Source organism: Heloderma suspectum, chromosome 2, assembly GCF_057233095.1.
Source record: "Heloderma suspectum isolate Gila_16-S chromosome 2, 16-S_ref, whole genome shotgun sequence".
Classification (NCBI taxonomy): Eukaryota; Metazoa; Chordata; class Lepidosauria; order Squamata; family Helodermatidae; genus Heloderma; species Heloderma suspectum.
In genome coordinates, this window is record NC_139459.1 from 15521989 (window position 1) to 15539912 (window position 17924).

The window sequence follows — 17924 nt, forward strand, 5'->3', positions numbered from 1 at the left end:
GGTTACATGGTTGCTGTAAGGATAAAAAGGGGAGCTTATATGTTGTTCTCAGCTCCTTGGAGGAAGGGTGCAATAAGAATTAGAGCATGTCTACATCATCCTAAAATCCCTCATTTAAAATGGGGCTTTCTGCTTCCGTTTTAAATGCAGGATCACAACAGACTCCCTTTACACATGCTTCCTTCCCCCCTCCCCTTTCCCCCTCCTTCTCCCCCTTCTCTGAGATGTCCATTATCTTTCATTTATCTCGCTCCTCTTCTTGCAACTTTTCCTTTTTCACGGAGGGAGTACAAGCAGAACACAAGTGGGGTAATTAAATAGCTCATTATCTCCGATCAATTTAAAAACGGAATAAGGGTCATTTAGTGCAGGAGACGCCCTGGAGGTTCACGATGTCATCTAAAGGGTCCACAAACCTCCGTGAGTGAGCAAGCTCAATAGCAGGATAAAAGCTGTTGAAGGAGCCCTTAGATAGACAGATGGGCAGGGGCAGGGGCATCTTCTGCTCTGTCAATGAATGTAAATGGTTGTTCTCTCAATTGCATCGCAGCCATCCTAAGAAGAAGCAGGAAGGGGCATAAAGGGAAAGGACACAGGGCCAAGCAAGCCACATTTATCTGCAATGGCAGAGTAAGGAATGCCCCTCCCCGCTCCCCGCACAGACACACAAACTCCCTTTCATACATATGTCCTAGGAGTAAGAAGGATGCTTACTCCCACATCTTGGTGGGGGCAAATCAGCCAATAGTCAGGGACAGAGAGGCAGAGATTTTTTTTAAAGTTAGGGCTAAAATTCTATGTACTATTACTAGGGAATAAGCCCCATTTAACACAGTCGGACTTATTTCTGAGTAAGCATACACAGGACTATCAATAGTTTCTATTAATGCAGCCATTTTGGGCTGCATTAATAGAACCATAGCTTCCAAATCCCAGGAAGTACCAGTTCCCCTCTACTCAGCACTGGTTAGGCCTCATTTGGAGTTCTGGGCACCGCACTTTAAGAAGGATGCAGACAAGCTGGAGAGGGTTCAGAGGAGGGCAACAAAGATGATCGGGGACTGGAAACAAAGCCCTATGAAGAGAGACTGAAAGAACGGGGCATGTTTAGCCTTGAGAAGAGAAGACTGAGGGGAGATCTGATAGCGCTCATCAAGTACTTGAAAGGTTGTCACAGAGAGGAAGGCCAGGATCTCTTCTCGATCATCCCAGAGTGCAGGACATGGGATAATGGGCCCAAGTTACAGGAAGCCAGATTCTGGCTGAGCATCAGGAAAAACTTCCTGACTGTTAGAGCAATATGACAATGGAACCAATGACCTAGGGAGGTGGTGGGCTCTCCCACACTGGAGCCATTCAAGATGAGGCTGGACAGCCACTTGTCAGGGATGCTCTGACTTTGATTCCTGCACTGAGCAGGGGGTTGGACTTGATGGCCTTGTAGACCCCTTCCAACCCTACCAGTCTATGATTGTACGACTGGGCTGTTAGACAGTTGATGCTGATATGGATTGGGAAACTTAAGAAGCTAGTTCAGGGAAGGACCAAAGAAGAGTGCCCCATTTCTGTAATCTGAGAAGTTTAGGACACTGGGTGATTTCGGATAATATTTTATTTTGTCCACGGATTGTAAAAATGTGCACCAGGTATGTTTACAGGACTGGAGGCTTGTTAACCAGTGGGAATTACAAATTCGTTCCTGCCCCCAAGCCCCCAAATAAATCGAAAGAAGGATGTCAGATAATATACTGCTGTACAGCAATTAGTGCAAGTCAAGTAAATTGTTTGCTCAACATGGACTGTTCACTGCCCTGTCCAGAGTGCAAGCTCATTCTCAAGGTGGGTATCTTCAAATATCTGTGCAGAATGATTGCTGGACTAAAGGCCAAGTCTTACATTGCTTTTGTGGGATACCTGCCACTGCCCAATATTTGGCACATGCTGGAAACTGCGGAAACAGGAAAACAGAGATGATGGGCAACTGACATGGTTGGGGGACCTCCAGGAGGTGTGGTGCTAGCATAAAAAGTCATGTTCTCCATCCATCCCACATAGTTTCCCATATCTAGTGTTAACTGGTGTGTCACAAGATCTTCACAGCCATAAAGGCTAGAAACTTGTTTTTAAAATGAAAGGCGTAAAGCTGAATTAGGTGGAAGCAGCAGCCACATTGCAATGGTAATATAAAAATGAGAACCAAAGGGCTGTGTGTACCCTGTCTGTCTGTCTGTCTGTCTAATCTATCTCTGCTCCCAAACAATCCAAATTCTGCTCCAAGAAAACCTAGATTCCGTGAGCTGCATAAATTATACTAGATTGAGCAATGTTGTGTAATTTCTCTAATCTTACACAATTTGTTCTGCAGGCTCTCTCCCCCGCCCCCACCCCCGGATTTTATTAGTCACAGGAAAGGACAAAGTGTGATTGTGGACCTTAGAGCCCCACCCTACAGGACTATTTTATCTGGCTGTTCCTCTGGCTTCTGAGATTTCAGCAGAATTGCCCACAAGACTTTCCAGCATATCGTCGCAACCATAAGGATTAGAGTGCTTTTAAAATGAAAGCTGAGATTCCGAGGAAGCCGAATTCTAGATATTGCCTTGCCTTCTGTTGTACTCCCATGGAATCCTTGCACACACATGCCTACTGTTCATCCAGCCATCCCATTACCTTTGCAGTCATTGGCCAGATCTTGCTGTTTCCATTTGAAAGTCACAAATATCAACAAGGAATTATTCTCTTCCATCCACTTAAAAGCAGGAAGGTGGGCAAACAGATTTGGGTGGGGCCCTGGATGAGCCCCCACCCAGACCTCCGCAGGTCGAATGATATCAGGGGGTGGGGGGCTTGCCCCTGATGTCATATGGTCCCCAGCTGACACAGGGAGAGGGACCAGCACACAGTGGACCCCCCCGATGGGAGATGACAAAGGGGTTCTTCTCGCCGCTTCCCTCCCAAGCCCTGATAGCCTCCAGACCTCTGAACTCCCTCTCCTTCAGCACACACACACAGACAAGCCAGGGGCCCTTCTATGCTCCGAAGTGTTACATGGTGCTGCTGCATGTGTGATCTTCCTCATCTACTTCAACAAAGGCATCTGCTGTGGCTGCGGAAAACAGTGATTGGAAAATGGACGCTTTCGGTTTGCAATATGGAGAAGGCTTTGAACAGGGGACTCTTTGCATGTGCATAAAAGCCTATGTGCATTTCTACATGAGGCTTTTATCCCGCACCTTTACCAAGCGTTCTGCTTCTGGATCCTTTGCGGGATTAAGATCATCTCCTTAACACGTTCTTTTTTCCGTGGGTTTTCTTTCTCTGCCTTTTTATATGTTTCATTATACAACAACTAGATAGCACTGTGGTATAGCAGAATTGCGCAATTACCCAAGACTCTCATTCTACCATTTCTAAATAACACCAGACTTTCCTCGTTAGGAAAAAAATCACAATAATGGTCACAGAGCATGGGGGAGGCCCTGGAGGATGACGATGTCATGTAAAGGACCCACAAACTACCATGAGTGACTAATCATGAGCACAGAATAAAAGCCTTGTGTAGAAAGGCTCTATATGACCACAGCAAATAATTGGATCAGGACATTTTGCTGCAATCTGCCATACACTGAGACTGGTTCACACAAGCGTGTTTATCACTTGGTTCTACCCTCCCCCACCCCCCAACTTGATTACTATGCACTTTACAGCAGGCAGCTGAATGTGTGAAGCGGCACCCTCGGAAAGACATTTGTGGCTGATATGAAAGTTCAGTCCGCCATGTTAGCACTGATTCACAAAATATGCTGAGTCATCACTTGTGAACCAGCCCTTACCAGGAGTAAAGGCCTGATCCTATGGCCACGTTTAGCCTTGATTTCAATGGGCTTAAGCATGCTTTACTATGTTGGATTGTGGCCCCTAGGACTCTGCATGATATCCAGCAATATCCTTTATCAGAAGCAGGTCTCCTTGCAAGAGCCCACGGCATCAGAACAGTCATCCAGCATGTTAGAAGGGGTTGCAGACCTAATCATATTTAAAGTAGACCCACTGAAATGGATTAAACTTAAGATAGTCATGACTAACTCAGTGGGACTGCTCTAAGTCTGGATCCAGCCCAAGGAACTTGTTAAGGGATAGCTAGCAGTATTCAGGAAGGAAGGAGGAAGGAAGGAAGGGGAAGGGAGGAAAAGGAGGAAGGAAGGGAGGGAGGGGGGAAGAAAGGAAGGAAGGAAGGAAGGGAAGGAAGGAAGGAAGGGAAAGCAGGGAGGAAAGGAGGAAGGAAGATCTGTCACTTATCGCAGAATAAATGGAACAAATCAGTACAATTCATGCATACGTCATTGTTCTGCAGAAAATTAACTGTTCAGTTTGACAGTTTTATTCTGGAGCAGACATTTGCATCACAGGATTTTTTTTTAAAAAAATGTTTGTTTGTTTGTTTGTTTATTTGCCAAGGGAGTAAAATACTGACTGGAGATGAGGTATGAAGTCAGTGATAGATGGACTTCTAAGTAGGTTGATATGACCAGATGAAATGAAGTAAGACCGGAAGCTGCACAAAGCAGAGTCCATAATCCGACACGGATTTGTGTTTCTGATGCCCACCAGCCATAAGCACGCTTCGTTCTCCCTAAGTCCCTAACACTGGGGACTTAGGGAGGCCATCTGCTTGGCAGTTTTCTGTATGCCTGGTCTGGCACTAGAAGCATTACTCAAAAAAGAAGGAAAAAAGCAGATACGATGGGCCAGTTCAGATATTATCCTCTTATAGTGCAATCCCATGCATGTCTACTCAGAAGTAAACCCCACTGAGCTCAGCTAAACTTTCTCCCAGGTAAGTGTGCATAGGATTGCACCCTTCATGTGGGAAGACATGCAAGGCACTCATGTGCCTATGGGGTGGCAACTTGTGGCCCTCTGGATGTTTTGGCCTACAACTCCCATCAGTCGTAGCCAGCATAGCCAATGGTGAGGGACTATGGGAGTTGTAGGGCAAAACATGTGGAAGCCCACAAGTTGCCCCCCTCTGGCCTATAGATTCCTCTAGCTCTAGCAGCTAGGAGAAGCAGCGGTGGTAGGACAGTTTCCTTTCAGCCCTCGTCTGCTCCTACCCAGGAAAGAGCTCCTCAGCCCCGAAGTGGCACCCTTCTTTTCTTTACCAGAGAAAAATAACCTGTCTCGTCTTTTCGTTGTTCTCTCTGGCAGTGACTGCTTTGGGCAGTAATGAGAACGGGAAGTGTGAAGAGGAGGGATTAACCAGCCCGTACCAGCACCACAGTTGCCTCCAGCTTCATGACAGACGTATGAGGAACCTAATGTGAGGTGTGTGGGTGTATTATGAGGGTTGGGTATGCAACCGATGTGCAGCTGAGCCCCCCTCCCCCAATACCTCCATACATGCATGCCCAAGATACACCTGCTATGTTCCAGAGCCTCATATGTGCTGTGATGCTCACACGGAGTGTCTGCACAAGCAAGAGCCGGTGATTACATCAATGGAGTAGACAGGTCTACATGACAATTGCTCTGTGCGTGTGTGGAGATGCTGCCCTCGCAGAAATGAATGGAGAAGACGTCACAGTCGGGGGAGCTCTCAATACACATCAGAGCACCCACACCTGCTAGAACTCATTCGACCAAATTAGCAGCTGCCCACCTTGCATGTTTTCAGATGTGTCTCTGTAATCAGGGACTAGAAATGTCCAATGAGAAAAAAAGATCAAAAGAAAACAAATGAAAGCAGAATTTTGCAGGAATCTTGATACCAGATGCCATGGAAAATTCTACAGTTGAGCACAGAAGACAGCCAGCCATGGACAGGACAGCCCCAAAGGGGGATCCCCCCTCCCCAAAGAGGCAGCTGTGATTAGACAATATCAGTGGTGTGACGCCGCTGCATGACAGTGAAATATCAAGAAACTGCAAGAGCATTAAAGTCTGTAATGTTCCTTCCACCAGAAAATGAAGCCAGCCATGAGCCAGTTAACATATAACCCAAATGAGATCATCCAGGGGCAATCAACCTTAACTCCGTAACAACAGCAACACAATCAGCATCCGTTGTTCCCTTTAACAATCAAGAGTCTAATAAGGTGCAAAGTCACATTTCAAAGGCCTTTGAAAGTGGCCCAGTTTGTGGGTCCCTCAATCAAAACAGAATGACATTGAACATCAATGTGTGTGGGTTTAAATTGTCTGAAATTTTGGAGCACTGTTAGCGCCTCTTCACACATTCCCTTTCCTAGGTGTACACTTCAGATGTTTTACGTGTATACCTAACAATACAACGTGTGAATGTGACGAAAAAGCTTACAAACACGCTCATCGGAAAGCTATGGCTCCCTGCTGAGTATGCACCCGGCAACCAACCCAAGTTTGTGTGAAACAGCTTTTACCTTCCCACTGTTTTACTAATGTGCATTTAAAAAATCCCGCATGTTGCCAATAATTTAATAAAATCAATTAATACTGCTTAATAAATACACGAAAGTATCTTTTCTTGTCTTTTAAAAACAAAAATCTAAAACTTCAACAAAAGTTAAGGATGATTGTCCCTTGATTATCTAAGGCAAATCTGTTTTACATGGTATTTTCTCTCTCTTTTTTTCTTTACATAAAGCAATCACATAAAAATAGTTATAAATAGAAAAATGCCAAAGGATTTCCCACCCTCCCTAACACATCCCATTCTGACAATGAGGAAACACAACGAAAAAAGTCCCTTTTGCTTCAAGTTCTTGTAGATTATACAGTACTCAGAATCTTTGGGTGTTTTACAAGGACTCCAAATCGCAGACCAAAAACAAACCAACAAAAAACAACCTTTAAATGAACTCCCCAAACCTGAAGGAAATCATCATTTGCAAAACAGTAGCTCAGAAAGATGTCTGTACATTTAAAAAAAACCCATAAAAGTCTGTTGTTGGTCTTGAAAAGTTCTGTTTTTCTTCCCCACACTTGTTTGCAAGGAAGAGATGTGTTTTGTTGGATTTTGAACAGGGCTAGGCAGTTTGTGGGGGCAGTTCAATTTTCAGTACAGTCTTTCAGTAAGAAAAAAATAAGTCCTTGATCCTTGACTGGTCCCTTGACGAGGGAGCCATAGCAGTGCTGAACAGGGCCTGTGGATGGAAAAAGAACCATCAGGGCTGTTTCAGAGAAGGAAAAGTGGCTCTTTCAATAGGCAAGCTCCCCCCCCCCCCGCCCTCCACCTATGGTCCTACGATTTTCTTTCACTGTTATTGGAAGGAAACCTGCACTCAAAAACGAAGAAGAAGCGAGACAGGGACCCATTTTTAAACAATAAGACTTTATGAAACTCGAAACTGGCTCCTCAACCTTGATACCAGATTGCACCAACATGTTTATAAAATGGGAGTCGCTACCTTAACACACCCCAGCTCTCTCAACTCCACTCAAAACTCGGCTGCCGAAATCCCTCCTCCAAATTCCTTCTCTGGCAAAGTTAACTGGCTTGCCTCAGTTTGCCCTTTCTGTGCAATGGGTTGCTGCTGGGGATCAGAGAAATGTGGCTTCCTAGGAGAACTTTTGTATTGCTGTTCTATGGGTCACTCCCCACCCCTTGCCCTGCTTTGAACTCCTGATATTACAGTTAACTTGCATGCCGCAGTTTCCCTTTTCGATACTATGTGTTGGTGCTGTACCAGAGAAATGTGAGTACGAAGTAGTACTGTATTGCACAGGAGCACAGAATCTGCAGTTTTCCTGTTATTTTAAACTAAAAAACTAAAATATGCTGATATTTTTGTTATTTTGGCCCTTTTGCCTTTGGCCCAGCCTACCACTGGAATGCAGCTTCTGAGAGCTTCTCTGAAATGGAATTTAGCCCTCAGGCTGAAAGAGTTTTAACAGGTTGTCGGGATCAGATCCAAATACTTTTAATGCATTGCTTAAGTGTCCTTAGGGCCTTTGCAAGAGAGGAGGATGGGTAACAAAGTAGATGTAGAGCATTTCTACATGAGGCTTTTATTGAACGCTCATGATTGGTCGTTCATGGACGTTTGCGGGTCCTTTACACGTCGTTGTCAACCTCCAGGGTGCCTCCTACACTTTCTGACCTTTATCCCACTTTTTAAAAGATTGGAGATAACCGGATACGAAACGTTAATCCGATATATCGGCTGTGTGTAATTGCACAGTTCCACTATAAACACAGCACCATCTAGTGGCTCTAAAATGAAACATACAGAACTTGCTGAGAAAGGAATTCCCCGATTCAAAGCACGTGTCTGCCATGTAAATGAACCGATCTTAATCCCACGAAAAATCTGGAAGCAGAAGCCCTGGTAAGGATGCAGGATTTTAGCCTCATGTGGTAAAGCTCGTAATTTGCTCTGCCTACAGTGATCCCTTGGTTCTGCCCATGGTGACCCTGCCCTCTGCCCCAGCAGCCCCAGGGGGCATCAGCCACCACTGCCAGCTTCCCATTCATAGGATATGCACTCGAATGTGTACCTCTGTCCCCATTTTGATACAACTAGTCACATGTAAAATACCAGCTAGAGCTGGATTGGGCAATATTTCTTTAAAGGAGGAACGTAGAAAACCATGGGGAGAAGAGAAGAAGTTGTGTTCTCAGTATGTATCGTGACTGGCCCAAGTCATTTGGGTGCACGGGGTGGGGATCAAACTGGTGAACCCCACTGTGTTAAAAAAATAATAATGATAAATTACCACCCTTTTCTGGCATCCCAAACCTGCCGCCTGAAGAGGGTGCCTCTCCCAACCTCTTGCTAGGGCCAGACCTGGTAAATATGGTATTATACATACCAAAAGCATCCATTGGATAGAAAGTGGCTTTAGTTGCTGGCTTCCGAAATGGGGCCAAGGTTGAGTCCCGTCAGTCCACTGAACCCCGTACTCCACGGGTCAGGGAGGGAGAAATATGGGCGTGCCGAGAGGCTCTCGTTGTGGCCCAGCGCAAAGGCAAAGAGGCCGCCGTTCCGCTCCATGTCCAGATGTGTCCTCCCAAAAAGCTTCATTTGGGTTTCCTCAAACTGGCTCTCCAGCTCTTGTAAATTCAGAGCGGTTTTGGCCCCGTCCATAAAATGCTTCGGGCTGGGACCCGGAAGGCACATCGCTGCGCTGCCAAGATGGCTGCTCATCTCTTCTAGCGCTGGAGGCATCATGAAGCTCTTGTCATCCGGCTGGGCGTTCGGTGCAAACAGTAAACTCGCAGCTCTCCAGGTGGCCGGCTTGCGCCCCCGCCTGGGCCGGGAGATCCGGCAGCTCTGGCGCTTGATGTGGCGGTGCAGGTGGTCTGAGCGCGTGAAACTCTTGTAGCAGAACTTGCACTGGTAAGGACGGATGCCTGTGTGGATACGCATGTGGTTCTTCAGGTCGTAGTTGTGGACGAATTTGGCATTGCAGTGGATGCAGAGGTAGGGCCTTTCGCCGGTGTGTTTGCGCATGTGGATCTTCAGCTTGTCCTGCCTGCAAAAATAAGAAACAAGAGACTGATGTCATGATCAGCTCGGGACTGGCTCATGGAACCATGGAGTTGGAAGGCACCTATAATGTACCATCTAGTCCAAGGGTGTTGAACCTCAGGCCCATGGGCCAAATCCGGCCCGCTTGGCTGCCCAATCCAGCTCTTTGGTGTTCTACAGGTGGCCACACCCCTTTCCCCTGGCCACACCCCTTTCCCTCAACTGCCAATCGTTTGATGGTTTCCCAGCTTCTGCATGTTTTTCCCCCTTCATAAGGGTTGAAATGCCTCTCCTGAGGCTGGCAGTAACAGCTTTACGCTAAAATATGCTGGCATTTGGGTCCTGCCCCTTTTTGCCTTTGACCCCGCCCACTACTGGAATGCGACCCCAGAGAGCGTCTCTGAAATTGATTTCAGCTCTTGGGCTCAAAGAGGTTCAACACCCTTGATTTAGTCCAACCACCAAGCTAAAATAGGGTATCTCATACCTACAGGGCAGGCCTAGCAGACAAACATAGACCGGTCGACTTGTAATGGCTCCTGCCAACATGGCCTGGGAATTGTAAGTTCGGGGGGGGGGGGGAGCTAGGGATCTCTCCCCAAGAATTCTCCACAGTCTCAAGAAACCCCCCCAAACTTACCATCCCAAAGGAATGGACATGGTAGTGTGTTGCAACAGCAGAGGTATGAGTGGTATAATGCCTATGAATTGCCCTCCAGATTAAGGCTGTTGGGACTAAGAGTCCTCCATCTATAGATTCAGCTCAGCTACTGCTGAGGGCAGAAGCCAAAACATTTAGCTTAAATATATATATTTTTGAATACTCTGTTGTTAGTCTTTCTATGTTTCTTACACATTTTACCTTAAGACTGACTCCATCCACAGTAGATCCAGGGCTGCCTTGTTGCTTTCCTGTTGTGCTGCTTTAAGCCAACCTACCCCCCCAATATATATTTAAATTCACTAAGGGGGCAATCCTATAGCAGCTAGAAGGCCCCAGGATTTTTCGTTTTCCAGGGTCCAAACCTGGAGCCAGTGCTGAGGTCGATTCCCAGAAAACCACCTCCCCACTCCTCCCCTGCTGCCTCACAGGTGGAACGCTTCATCCCCGCCTCCGCACTTGTAAGAGCAGCGCAGAGCAGGGGGAAAGGGGCTTTCCTGGGGGTGGGGAGGGGGCGGCGGAAGCACCGTTATGACACTTCCTATGTGCCGTCCAGCCTCCCCCCTCCCACTCCGACGTGCCCCAGCTAGACAGCCAAAATTGGCCATCTAGCTGCAAATGCAGGGCAGCCAGAGCATGGAGGAGAAAATCCCCTCTGCGCTCCGCCCGCCCTGCACTGGATAGTCAGTCGCCTCTGAGTTCAGAGGCGGCCGACTAGCCCCACTGGACTGCGCCCTAATTCATTGTGACATGAGCTTTCATGGGCCAGGGTCCATTTTGTTAGATGCAAGTAGGCTCCAGCCCACAAACATTCACGGCACAATAATGTTGTTGTCAGGGTGGACACTGAGCCCATAGAATCCCAGAGTAGTTCTGATTCGGAGGAAGAGCAGTCGCTCCTGGGAGAGGAGCGCGCCCCTTTTTCCCAGGGCCCGCAGCTGACAGAGATTCCTCCCACCCACATTCCTAGATTAGAAAGCAGTCCAGGGAGTGACCCAGCACCGATAGCAGACTGGTTGGATGCGCGGCGCAGACGCAGAGAGCGGCGCCAAATGGAGAGCGCGGAAAGGAGGTGTAGCGCCCGGTTGCCGCTCAAAGAATGGTTGCGCCCAGAGGATCGAAGGGAAAAGGGGAGGGATTCTCCCTAGTCCTTATATTCAGGGGTCTGCCAGTAATTGCTTTTCAAACGGGGACCAACTGTTCCAACTTAGGGCATAGGGATGCTGCTGCTCAGATCTAGTTGCTACCTGTAGAGTTGTAAGTTGTAAAAGAAGAATAAAGCTTTGAAAAGAATCCCTTTGTCTGCGTCTGGACTTGGCTACTGGATTAGACTGAGAGAGCCCTCCAAGGAGCCCTTGACAGCTTGGTCCCCGTTCCTCTTTTTTTTTCTCTCCTCTCTCCCTCTTTTCTCCTACTGCCTTATGGAGGGTGCTGGGAACCCAAGGGTGCAAGCTCTGGCGCAAGAAAACCAGATGCTCCGTGATCAGATGGCTCAACTGACGGCAGCCATGCAGAATCTACAGGCAACGTTTCAAACCCCCCTACCTCCGATTCCCCCACGCCGCAAGTGCCCGGTGGCATTGCCAGAGAAGTTTTCTGGTGAGAGAGGACTTTTTCAGATTTTCAGGGCCCAGTCAGAGCTGTACATGCATCTTAGACCTGAGGATTTCCAGATGGAACAGGTTCGTGTGCGTTTTGTTATTAGTCTACTGTCGGGCATGGCCACTAAATGGGCTTTGGGACTTCTTCTCGCTAATGACCCCCTGCTCGGGGACTATCAAGGTTTCATGACAGCCATGGCATGTTTTTTCGGTGACCCCCTGCACACGCAGACGGCTTCTCGGGAGATTCGCCGCCTCCGGCAGGGCAAGCACTCAGTTTCCAGCTACGCGACAACCTTTCGCTTGCTGATGCAGGATTTACAATGGAATGATGCCACGCTAGTGGCTCAGTTTTTGGATGGTTTGAACGATGAGATCTTAGATGAGTTGGCGCGCACGCCCTGCCCGCCTACTTTGGAGGAGCTCATCCAGACCTGCCTTCAGATAGATAGTCGACTGGAGGGGCACTGCCAGACCCGGCGGGGCGCCAGGAACCAGGATTTCCCTCCTCCCATTCCCCCGACGTTTCCTGCCTCCTTCCCCACACCCCGCTCCGGTGCTGGGGGTAGAAGAGACCCCAATGCAGCTGAGGGCTACCCAAGCCTCACTGCCGCCAGAGGAGCTTCAGCGCCGGCAAGTTGAGCGCCGATGTTTTCGATGTGGAAGTCTGGGACATTTCACCAAGACCTGCCCAGTTAAATCCACGGCTCTGCTGCCTCCTCCTCCTCCTCGTCCCTAGGCTTGACTAGACTGCCCCCCAAGCTTGTTGGGGGCCTCCAGTGTGGGGGTCAGCTCCCCACCGGCTGGGTGCCTTCCCCAACCCCACCCCCACCCTCCCATCTGTGGTTGCATGTTCACCTCCTCTCCCCACAGCGGGGTGGGGTGGAGGGACTAGATTTAGTGGACTCGGGGGCTACGACCAGTTTCATGGATGAGACCTTCGCCCTCTTACATGGGATTCCTACCCTGTCCCTTCCTGCCCCCTTCGCAGTGCAGACCATTGATGGGCATCCTCTCTCTTCGGGCGAGGTGACCCGTATTACAGTTCCAATCACTCTACGCGCCCAGTCACACGTTGAGCAGATTCAATTTCACTTAGCCAAGGTTCCCTTATACCCAATTGTGCTGGGTTTTTCCTGGCTCTCTAAGCACAACCCTCAGATTTCTTGGGGGTTTCGGCAAATGGAGTTTGCATCTCCCTACTGCCAGGAGCATTGCCTCATGGAGGAGGCGCCAGTCCCTGCCCAGGCTTTCACCCTTTCCCCCCCTCCTTCTCTGCTTCTGGCAGTCCTTCAGCTACCGTCATCCTCCCAGAGAAGTATGCAGCTTTTCAGCATGTGTTTGACAAGAAGGAGACCGACCAGCTTCCCCCCCAAGGCCTGGCGGCAGCTGCGGTACCTCACTCTTGGGAAGAGCTCCTTCACTCTGCACAGGCTCAGGATGATTTTGTTCGCACAAAGGTGCAGGAATTGGGGCTAGCCTCTGCCCCCCCCCACTCTACCCCCTTTTCTTTGCGAGGTGGCCTGCTTTACCATTCCGGCCGGGTCTATGTGCCTTCTAGACCCCTCTGCGAGAGGGTCCTCCATCAGTGCCACGACTCCCCCACAGCGGGGCATTTTGTCGTCGCCAAGACCCTGCATGGAGTGACTAGGGATTTTTGGTGGCCTCGTGTGTGTCAGGATGTCAAGTCCTATGTCGCCTCCTGCCCAACCTGCCAGTGAGCGAAGGCCCTCTCAGGCAAGCCCACAGGCTTGCTTCACCCTCTGCCTACCCCCTCAGGACCTTGGAAGCTGCTGTCCCCTGACTTCATCACTGACTTGCCTCGCTCACACGGTAAGACCAGTATTCTGGTGGTGGTGGATTTGTTTTCTAAGATGGCCCATTTCATCCCCTGCTCGGGGTTGCCCACAGCCAGGGAGACGGCGGAGCTGTTCGTGACGCATGTTTTCCGCCTCCACGGATGGCCCGAGGGCCTCATTTCCGATAGGGGGGCCCAATTCACTGCCCATTTCTGGAGGGAGCTACTGGCGTTGCTCCGTGTGACGCTCCGTCTTTCCTCCGCCCACCATCCACAGACGGACGGTCAGACCGAGCGCACCAATGCGACTCTGGAACAATATCCGCGCTGTTATGTCAATTACCAGCAAGATGACTGGGTTTCCTTGCTGCCTCTCGCAGAATTTGCTTATAACAATGCCTGCCATGCTTCCACCCGCCAAACTCCATTTTTTGCCAATTTTGGTTACCACCCCAAGGCCTTCCCGTCCACCCTAGCTCCCCTTTCGGTGCCAGCGGCCCAGGACTTTTTAGAGGAGTTGCGAGCGGTATATCACCTCTTACGGGATTCCGTCGAGCAAGCCAAGACAGCCTACAAGGCCTCGGCAGACCGGCGGCGCCAGCCGGGTCCGTCTCTGCAACCGGGGGACTGGGTTTGGTTGTCCACCCAATACCTCCCCTCTCACGCACCCGCACGGAAGCTCGCGCCTCGCCGCACGGGGCCTTTCCAGGTTACGGCCCAGATTAACCCTGTTGCTTTTCGCCTGGCTCTCCCCCCCTCCATGAAGATCCGTCCTGCTTTTCACCGGTCCTTGCTGTCCCCCCTGGTTTCTGGCGATCCTCATTGCTCAGTCGGCTCCCCCCCACTGCCAGTGCTGGTGGAGGGGGAGGAGGAGTTTGAGATCGCAGAGATTCTGGACTCCTGCCTTTCTTGTGGCCGCTTGCAATATCTGGTTGACTGGAAGGGGTACGGGCCTGATGAGCGATCCTGGGAACCCGCAGAAAATGTGCAGGCTCCGTTGCTGCTGCGGCGCTTCCACCAGCTGTACCCCCACAAGCCCAGGGCCCCAGGGGAGGAGCAGGAGGGGGGGCCTCATGGGAGTGGGGATGATGTCAGGGTGGACACTGAGCCCATAGAATCCCAGAGTAGTTCTGATTCGGAGGAAGAGCAGTCGCTCCTGGGAGAGGAGCGCGCCCCTTTTTCCCAGGGCCCGCAGCTGACAGAGATTCCTCCCACCCACATTCCTAGATTAGAAAGCAGTCCAGAGAGTTACCCAGCACCGATAGCAGACTGGTTGGATGCGCGGCGCAGACGCAGAGAGCGGCGCCAAATGGAGAGCGCGGAAAGGAGGCGTAGCGCCCGGTTGGCGCTCAAAGAACGGTTGCGCCCAGAGGATCGAAGGGAAAAGGGGAGGGATTCTCCCTAGTCCTTATATTCAGGGGTCTGCCAGTAATTGCCTTTCAAACGGGGACCAACTGTTCCAACTTAGGGCATAGGGATGCTGCTGCTCAGATCTAGTTGCTACCTGTAGAGTTGTGAGTTGTAAAAGAAGAATAAAGCTTTGAAAAGAATCCCTTTGTCTGCATCTGGACTTGGCTACTGGATTAGACTGAGAGAGGCCTCCAAGGAGCCCTTGACAGCTGTTAATATTTATGGTGCCACCAGGGGTTGATTTATGCTACAATTTCCAACATTCTTTCAGGGCAAACGATGAGAGCAAGACCACTGTAAGTATGTATCGTAGGGTCACTTTGCATACCTCAATGGCCTTCATGAGATCACCTAGAGAGAACAAGGGGGCCACCATAGGGCTTGTGGTCAGGCCATGCTCAAAAGGAACCAGGGTCTGAGTAATCCATTGCTGCCACGTAGGTGCTTGATACGCAGCCACTGTGATTTCTGCCATGCTTTTTCATGTGCCTTAAAGCATTTCTAGTGGATGACATTGACTGGCCAACCTGATTTTGGGGGGGGGGGAGTCTTCCAAGAAAGGGCTCCCCACAAGTTCTCTGCAGGACAACACCAATTTTTTTTTCTGAATTAATTTTCTTAATTTAGTCACAGGCAAAGTATTTGATTGTACTTGGCACAACATGTGGGCTACATCTTCAAACACACACTGTGCTCCTTCAAGAGGGGAGCGGATAGTTGGGATCTGTGAGCTGTAACTTCAGCAACTACAGTGGGCCGAGGCAAGCAGGCTGAATCCCATATCTTGAGGAGGGGCCACAGCAAACCAAAGAAGCAAGAGAATGGGGGGGGGGCTCCTGCTCCTCATGGTAACTATAGATACATCTCAAACAGTGATTCATGGAAACCATCCTAAATGCTGTAGCTGAAGCTCTCTACGCTAGGGATGCTGGAGAAATGAGAGATGGATTAAAATGAACTCAGATTTCTAAGAATCCCACCTGCGGAATCCGCTGCGGAGAGACCCCCTCAGGCCCTGCGGAGTCTGTGGACTTTCGGATGTTTTTTTTACTTTCCCGAAATTTACGCATACAAATCCATAGAAAAATGCGCAAGTTTCTGCTCATGAAATGTAGAATGGAATGGGGGACAATACGCTAAATGTTACATACTGGGGTAAATTATGTAAATACGTAAATACTTAGGTAAATATTTATGTAATTATTTCCGTATTTTTCCGCATGACAGAAAAAAAAAATTCGCATCCATCTGTGGGCGGATGACGGAACGAAAGGCACCTGACAATCTGCAAAACACAGACGGAGCAGATCTTACACAGTCCGTACAACCCTACTCTACGCACAAAGATCACTACACAAACCAGCATTGAACTCCTAGAACCAGAAGGTGGCAGCACAAATCCACATCACAGCACCACCTGGGCGGGCCTGCTTAGGGATACAGTCCGTTCCATGGTGCTGCATGGAAGGAGATGCACCCCAATGTGCCCAAGGCTGGGGAGAAGCTGGTGGCTTCACTTAGGGTGGCTGAAAAGCCCCAGCAAGCTGGAAGTAAACATAAGCTTGAAGTATCTTGTGAATGAACAGGGCCTCCATTTCTGCCATTCTGTGCACATGTCGCCACACAGTGCTTTCCATGCCAACACCCAGAAGGATTTGGGGCACTGGGGAGGTAAGTAATCCTGTCCTCCAATGGAGCCACATGATGGACACTTTTATATGTTGCCTATGCAACATGCAGCTCCAACCACGCAGAAGAAGATGCCCACAAACCAGCTATTGCTGGTAGGACCATGTCGGTTGTGTAAGAAATCTCAGCCTGGAACAGGTGTCAGGAATGAGCCCTGGGGCCCTGGCAGCTGCCTGAGGATGCCACCTGCTGACATGGGGCTACCCCAGTTAAAAACAGACCTCGAGTCACAGTGACTGGAAAGACATCTGCTAGTAACCTTGCCAAGCTATTGCCAGTCTATGAAGACCAGGGATGGGGACCCGTTGGCCTTCCAGATGTGGAGGGACTCCAATTGTCATCAGCCAACATGGGCAATTGTCAGGGATGGTCCCAGGACAGACATAGAATGCAGCCACCTTGCTGAAGCTAAACAGGTCCGGGTCTGGCCAATGCTTGGAGGGGAGACCCCCTGGGAGCCACATGGAGACACCTTGAGTTCCACCATGGAAGAAAGGTGGGATATAAATGCAATAAATAAATGAGTGAATGATGGGAGTCGAGCCCATCCTGGATGTAGACAGCATCACACTAGCTTAGTATGTTCACTACAGACAGTGAACGCTAATGAAAAGGCATGGAATTGTGGGACTCTCCACTGGGGTGGGGTGGGGGAATTCAACAAGTTTTTCCTCGTGGTTATGGAGAGAATTGTTGACATCGCTCCCTGCTTTGCTTCCTCCATGTCACTAAATGCCCAATGGAACTTTGTGTACAGACCCTTCCGTCCACCTAGCTGTGGGAGCTCTTGAACCACATCCATCCTGGGGAGATGAAGGAAAAGGCTGTCAATGGCTTCTAGTCATGATGGCTCTATGCTACATCAGAGGCTATATGTTGGGGAACAACAGCAGGAGAGGGATACTGCCCTCCTGTCCTGCTTGTGGGCTTCCCATTAGAGCCTCTGATTGGTCACTACGGGAAACAGGATACTGGACTAGACAGGCCATTGGTCTGATCCTGCAGGGCTCTTCTCTTGGTGCTATGAGGCAGAGTGGGAGCTCTTGCGAAAAGCAAGGGAGGGAGTCTGTGTGACGCTGGGATCACTGCCTCACAGAGCATCCCTGCTTTCTGAATTACTGCTTGCGCCCAAGGGATCAGGCTACAGCTGTCGAAACAAGCACGCTCCATGTGTAGAAGGCCCCAATCCAGTCCTTCCAGTTTAAGGATTTGGCTCCAACTCTAAAGCAGGGCACGCAGCTTCTGGGGGTCGGTGTGTGTGCATTGTCCTCCCAGGAACCCCGCCCCTGCTGCCTCCGATATTGCCGCTGCCGCGA

At 49.6% G+C, this 17924-nt stretch overlaps 1 protein-coding gene across 1 annotated transcript in view; it reads right to left on the minus strand.

The window, feature by feature from the left end:
* Window positions 1-5924: 5924 nt before the first annotated feature.
* The window catches only part of ZBTB7C (zinc finger and BTB domain containing 7C), a 106953-nt gene continuing 94953 nt past the window's right edge, over window positions 5925-17924 (minus strand). The window contains exons 3-4 of the mRNA XM_084832884.1: window positions 8791-9453; window positions 5925-7121 (exon numbers count right to left, since the gene is read on the minus strand). Coding sequence (XP_084689010.1) covers window positions 8820-9453 — 634 coding nt within the window. The 3' untranslated portion in view covers window positions 5925-7121; window positions 8791-8819. The remainder of the gene's footprint in view (window positions 7122-8790; window positions 9454-17924) is intronic.